General features: G+C 26.6%; 1 protein-coding gene across 1 annotated transcript; it reads right to left on the reverse strand.

Moving 5' to 3' along the window:
* Positions 1–43: 43 nt before the first annotated feature.
* On the reverse strand, positions 44–6,870 carry homer (protein). The gene is made up of 6 exons (XM_035083669.1): positions 6,076–6,870; positions 5,427–5,583; positions 5,170–5,301; positions 4,539–5,036; positions 4,166–4,441; positions 44–3,854 (listed from the first exon to the last, which is right to left on the reverse strand). Exons 1-6 carry the CDS (start codon positions 6,099–6,101, stop codon positions 3,669–3,671), a joined length of 1,275 nt encoding a protein of 424 aa, XP_034939560.1. The 5' UTR covers positions 6,102–6,870; the 3' UTR covers positions 44–3,668.
* Between the last annotated feature and the right edge of the window lie 451 nt (positions 6,871–7,321).

Genomic DNA, 7,321 nt, shown 5'->3' on the forward strand with positions numbered 1-7,321 from the left:
TTTCATCTAAATATATACTAGATAGATAATTAATAACATTGAATTACTCAATAGGAAGTATATTGCCAACTTTATTTCATCTATCAACCGTATGGAGTACAACATGATGATGATACTCTAAATGAATCGGTTAATTTTGTCACTACGTAAACCATGCGTTTTAAAATTTGCAGGTTTATTTCATTTTATTTGTTCATTTTTTTCATGTTAAAAACGTACACAATTTTTTAAATTATAATATTTTTGATGACAATCTAATCATTCATTTCTCAATGTTGAAAAACATCAATGCTTCAATATCTGACAAGCTTTTCTTTTTTTTCTATGTTAATAAAACTTAATCAAAGAGTTTTTTATGTACATTGTTGTTATTGTTGTTTGTACCGACCATCCACTTGAGGAACATTATATTATTTATTTTCACCAATCATTACAAACATATAAATAAACAATTCTTCTAGTAATTTTGACAATATTAATCATAATCAAATGTATAAATTGATACAGAAACCAACATAACAAACCAACTCATTAAATAGACGTTAATCTCCAATATATAATACTTAATTTTTGTTATTGATTTTTTTGCTTTTTTCTTCTATCATAATAATTGATAGTTGAGAGTTTAAAATATAAACTTATCTATCAGTTAAAAGATGAACGCATGAAATCTTCTTATAAAACGTTAAACACACAGCTGACTTATTTCTTACCAAGGAATAAAGATATTTGGTATCTGGATATTTGTTACTTTTTTTCTTATTTTTTATGTATAAAAACGTCATGTAACGACCTTATATTAGATATTAAAACAGATTTTACAAAACAAAATTATAAAATAGGCAAAAAAATTGTATCCTCGTTAATAACCGTTAAAATTATTGGTTAATTGATTATTTGAGCTCGAAAATTCACATAATGCCCAAAGAAGATCCATTAGAAGTTTTAAGAATAACTTTTTTAAGAATAAACTATCATTCTATATTAAAAAAAAAAATAGATTAAAGAATAGCTAATTTGATTTGTATGTTTTTGAGCATAATTGATGAAAGAAAATAATATTAATTAAACATAAAAATAGTAATAATAACTAAAATAACATAAATATTATTTTTGATCATCATGTGAATTCCTAATAGTTGCTCTTAGTATTTTAGTCGTTAAAAAATGTATAATTATTATTAAATTTTCGTCATAAATACAATGATAAAATGCAATCGATTGCAATAAAGAGAAGCTCACAATTTCATTAATAAAATGAAGTTACAAAATATTGTCTTATGACATGAGCATTTTTTCTTATAATGAAGTAACAGGCGCGTTAAATAATAAAATTAAAAAATTTGTTATTAAAAAAATTAATTGAAATATCCTAGTAAATATTCAATTGATAATAAATTATCCATATTTATAAGATACCAATAAGATCGATCGGTTCTATAAAGGTCAAAGCTTACACATTAAATTCTCTCATTGATTTTTGATATTTAGAAATACGAATCATTGCTTCTGATAGTTTATAAAACACAACAATGTCCTAATCTGATAGTATGTATATTGAAATATGATTTGCACCTTTCGTTTTTTTTTTTATTTCAAATTTTTTCCCCCATTTTTGTGCATTAGCTCGTATACGAGGAGGACTAGATGCCTATTTATTATTAAGAGTATAATCATTATTTATTATTTATCGATTGACTGAGATCATAATACATCTTCTCATTGGCAACAATAATAACCTATTCGGCTTAAATAATAAATAATAAATGAAATAAAAAAATGGTTAATTATTATCTATAACAAATACACATGCAAAACTTTTACAAACTTAAAATTCAACTCCATTGATTATGGTATATTATTTTTAACCTTTTCATATTCTCCTATGTTACTTGATAAATTTTTATAAAAGTTTTTTTCTGATCGTTAGAGAATTTTCACATAAAAAAAAAGTAGTATTTTAAATCATTGTTATTAATAACTATTCTGGAAAATAAAAATACTTAGGCAGTTGTAGTTATAAAATAAAAATAAATAAAAACTATAAAAAAAATAAAATTTGAAAAGGTTAAAATCTTGATTAATAAATAATTAAAATATCTCTATTATGTTCTCCCCGCATACATGCGAAATAGTAATAAAAATCAATAGGGTCTCGCATTATTCAAGAGTGAATTATTTTTGCAAGTACCTGAGAATGTGCAAATTCGCCAAAAATTATTGTGCAATCTCATCATCTTATTTGACAGGTGCTTCATCAATATTGATCAATATTTCGATTAATATTAAGCCTCAACAAAGATGATTGACACTTTGTTCCATTAATCCACTCGTTAATTTATTTTATTAAACTTTTTCTTCTCAATTAAAACTAAACTAATGTATACCTAAATTTATTGAAAATTGTCTACTTATTAATATCTAAGTATTTCAACTAGATATCTTAATTCATTTTTATTAATATTTTTTTTAAAAATGATTAAAAGTAATCACTCAATGTTCAGGCCAAATAATTATCGATGTCCTCATTGAGTCATTAATGAAAATAAAATCGTTAAAAGTTCAAATGTTTAATCAAATGATTAATTTTCTAATAAAAAAATTTGCAACACTTATTCAAGATTGACAGATGATTTCAATCAGCTATTACAGTGTAATTGTCAGCAATATTCTCTCTAATCATTTTATCACAACCGATTAAATAATAAATATAATATTCAAAATCTTAATATAATAAATTAATTAAGTATTGCTAACAATTTTATTTGAAATAAATCATTCAATTAATTCAATCTCTCTCATTCTTTTCATCTAATTAACTAATTATTACTAACTGCAATTGTGCACTTTATGAGGCGCATTCGATGTAAATCGCCATCGTCGCATTTATTTATCAACCAAAGGGACGGGTTCCAAAAAAACCGACACATTTATTTAATGAATACATATCAATTAATATGATATGTTTTTATAACTCCTCCACTCGTTTACATTTTTGTGTTATTACTATTATAATAATAATTATTATTATTAAGCTCCTTTAAGCTCTTTCATTGTCAATCTTGGAAGCGAATCAATAGAATAATACAAAACTAATAGTCTAAAAAAATTCAGTCTCATTAAAAATAATATCTATATCGTTTAAATTAATATTTAATTATTATTTGATAACTGTCTAATCATGATTTAATTATGATAAATACATTTATACAATTATGGCATTTGTGCTCGATAACGATTTATTAATTATCTAAGCTTTAAAAAGTTTTATTTAAAAAATGCAGTTGCCTGAGAATTCTTATTTTAGTTCGAGTAAAAGAGATTCGAAAACGATTCTTATTTTTTTATAACAACAAAATCTACAGAGTGGCACAACAATAGAATAAATATTGAGATTCGAGATTGTTTTGGTGGCACAATTGAAATAAATAATTCTTTTGGAAGGAGTCTACTACGATATGTATTTTTTTGGAACGTGGCCCTTCGTTTTATTTATTGTTTTAATTATTATTTTAATTATTTTAACCACTGTCGGTTAATTTTTCATTAATAGTTTTTTTCTTTAATTGTTACTTTTAAAACCATATTACTCAAATTATTTTAGTCATCAAAGAAAATCGTTACGTCCTGCGTCGTAATTGCAATAAAAATTGTAAATACATACGTATTTAAGTTTGTAGTGTGTTCGTAATTTCTCGATGCACTGTAGCTAAATCTTGAATATATCCAGCTAGTCGAGAGTTTAACGTTTCCAAGTTTTGTTTTTGAACTTTATTAGCACTTAACGCAAGCTCCAACTGCTCGTGAACCAAACTTAATGTATGACGAAGTTCGGTATTTTCTTTTTGTAAAGCCTGAAATGTAAAAATACCAGACCAATGATTAGAATTTTTTTTTAAAACTAATAAACTGAATATTCTTTTCAATTTTTCAAGAATACTTTATTTGCAAAAAAATATTCATCGAAGTAATTAAATTGAAATCATGCTTTAAAAACTGTAAAATAAATTAATTCTAGAATATATAAATAAATTAGAGGGATTCTTTAGAATAATTAAAAAGGTTTTAGTTAACAATAATATATCATTAGCGATTCAAGAGAATATAGAAAACAACAAAATTTAATAAACTGTTAATGGAACACAGTTAGAAAAAAATAACATACCAAAAAATCTTTGTTTTTTGTTGCCATTGTAAGAGCTTTTAATTCTTCATTTCTTGTTCTTAATTCATTTTCCAATGCTTCAACTCTCAGCTTAAGAGCTTCACTGTTACCTTCTGATATTTTTCCACCTTCTAAATCTGTATACCTAGCTTTAATACGTGCATTTTCTTCTTTATACATTTGCAATTGTCGTTTCCACTCATCAACATTGGCTGTCGACTCTTGTAATGCACTAGTTAATCTAGTATTATTAGTTTTAAGCATGGCTAATTCAATCTATAAACAAGAAGATCCAATTAAAAATACATTTTACCACAATACTGACTAATTGCTGTTTAATTAATTAATCAAATTAATTAAAACCAGTTCTTACCTCCCATTTCTTTGCATTAGCTGAACTCTGAGCAAGAGCAAGTTTAAGCCTATCATTTTCGTACTTTAACTGCATCTCAGTCGACTGCCCGCTTTGATTTGAATTAATTTGACCCGATTTCCCTTGATGTTGCGGACTTTCTGTACTCTGTTGAGATGCCGCTATCTGTTGTGATCTCGCATGAATAGCATTTTTTAATTCTTCATCAGCTTTTATTTGACATGCTCCTGGTAAGGGACTACTACTAACTGATGACCCACTGTACCCCACTATTACATTTGCATTTGTATTTGAGTTACTTGAAGTTGTCGTGTTAGAATTTATCATAGAAGAGTTTGGAGGATCAATTAAATCTTGTTCTGATGAAGGCATGCATGATCGTTGAGTTATTGGACTGACATTTGCACTAGTCGACGGTGTAACTGATGAACTGTTTGATTGCAACTTCGTTCCAGCTAATTTAGTGGCTTCTTTTACTTCATGGAATTTTTCAATAAACTGTCAGTTACAGAAAAACATTGAATTAATTTTTTTTCATTGATGAGTGAACAAAAATAATACGTATAAAGTCACACTATTGATTATTATTTTACTCAATTATTGATTTTTAAGAAATGCTATTATAACGAACCTTCCCTAATTCAGCTTCTGACGAGAATCCTAATCCATAAACTGTATTAGCTCTTACATCAGACCATTGGCCAAACTTTTGTGAAGTTTTAGTAAAAGTCATATTTGGAGTAATTGTGCTATTTATAACGGCCTGTAATGAATAAGTAAACAGATGAGTTAAGAATTTCATCACCTTTAATAGAATAAGAATAAATACATTTATTATTTACAATAAGTATATCATATAAGTAGTGGGTTGTAAACGGATTGAATTACCTTTGTTCCTTCAACCGAAATAATCCTGTACAAACTTCTTGTAGAATCATAGAAAAAGGACACAGACACCGCAGCTGTGGATGCTGAAACCCACGACCTCTTGGTCTTGGGGTCTATATGAAACACATGCGCCTTGCATGTGAAAATTGGCTGTTCACTACGATAATAAAATAAGTTTTTAGACAAAACATCGATTGTACATGTAGAATTTAATATTTATTTAAACATAAAATTGGGATTTCGTGTTTAGTTTAATAATTAGAATAAATTTTATGACATTGGAAAATTTATTTAAACTTACATTCAATCAAATTAAAGATAGTCCATTAAACAGTTTATAAATTATATATTATAAACAGGTTATATTTTTTTTAATAGACTTGTAAGAGTGTGAGTTGAAGTGTATGTATAGTAAAAAAAAGGGTTGGACTCATGTAATGAACGTGCGAAGATCATAGTCTAGAAGCAATTTATCGCATGAAGTGATTGCGTTATCAATTGGAAAGGATGTTAGACAACAATAGTAAATAAATATATGAATAGAATAATTATTCAAATTACTAAGCAATTAGAATGTAATGATGTAAATTGTTGAATTAATCATAAATTGTATCTAAAAATAATTAATAAAAAAAAAGAATTAACTTACCCCATCGTTTCCTTTCCGGATGTCATAGGAATTGATGTTAAATCCACAGACTCATAGAAAATCGGGAATAAGCCCCGAGTTCTTTACTAAGGATTAATTTATGTAACAAATTATTGAACAGTGGTAGATTTGAAATAGTTTTGATGGTTTAGTTGAGTCAAAAAAAATTTATTCCGAGGCTACAGTTGTTTTTTCCACAATAATTAACAAATTTTCACGAATACTTTATAACAATGCTATAGAACTTGAGCTTTCGAACTTTATATATTTTATGTAGTTTCAAAAAAATGATTTTCCACAAAAGATAAAGAAAAACCAGACGACTAAAGTCGCCATTCGTTAGTCTCCTGATGTTTCTGATCCTCTAGTGATCATGAGACAACGTGAACTAGGCGAGTTTTACTACCAGCACTCTGCGTTTAATCGATTTTTCGTGACAAGTGCTGCCTTTCACTTACCGCAATAGATATAACGGTTGTATGTGTGATAAACTACACCTTTAATCACTGTGTACATATGAATAAACATATACTATAGATTATAAATAAGTATGATGCACTTGCATTTGAAGATATTGTGGGAATTTCACGAATTTAAAAAGAAAATGTTTTTTGGTCACTCCTAATATTTTTTTACTTCAAAATATGTACTTTTTTATAAAAATAACCCACTACTTATTTTTATATCGTTACGTATTTATCTTAATAAGAACTAATTAGTCAGCATACCATTATTAAAATAAAAATAAGTGGAATGAGTAATGGGCCTTCCCACGCTTTTCTTTTACTGCATTCTTGCAGCTGATGTGTAAGTGAAATGTACATTCCATTTATCTTTGTTTTCGAAATCTACTTTGTTATTCATTCGTTAGGTGGCTTATAGTGATAACACAAATATTTACTTTTTAAAAACAAAAATAATACATAAGTTTCAGTGTGTTGTCTGTCCCAGTAGTAGTATTATTTATTAATAATCGATACTTGGCCTATCAATCAACCGAATTCTAATCAATATCAATTTATATAAGTTAAAAAAAGAAACCTAATTAACACGGTTTCGAAACTCGCGCTTTAAAAGTTATATTTCGAATTTCTATCGCTAGTGGAGCTGCGTTGTATTTTGAGCGCGAAGTTTGAATTTTTAATAAATATTTAATTCATATCTGATATTACATTATATAATTCATCTTTACTGATATTTCATTATCATATTATTTAAAGAGTTTATGCTGAGATAAGTAAAAATT

The sequence above is a fragment of the Chelonus insularis genome, unplaced genomic scaffold, assembly GCF_013357705.1.
Source record: "Chelonus insularis isolate UGA/USDA-ARS -01 unplaced genomic scaffold, ASM1335770v1 contig_35_pilon, whole genome shotgun sequence".
Lineage (NCBI taxonomy): Eukaryota > Metazoa > Arthropoda > Insecta > Hymenoptera > Braconidae > Chelonus > Chelonus insularis.

Coding starts and splice junctions, on each gene's coding strand:
- homer (XM_035083669.1), bottom strand. CDS start 6,101: ATGACATCCGGAAAGGAAACGATGGG. Junction 5,584..6,075: donor TCCGGAAAGGAAACGATGGG/GTAAGTTAATTC, acceptor TTATTATCGTAG/TGAACAGCCAATTTTCACAT. Junction 5,302..5,426: donor TTTCGGTTGAAGGAACAAAG/GTAATTCAATCC, acceptor TATTCATTACAG/GCCGTTATAAATAGCACAAT.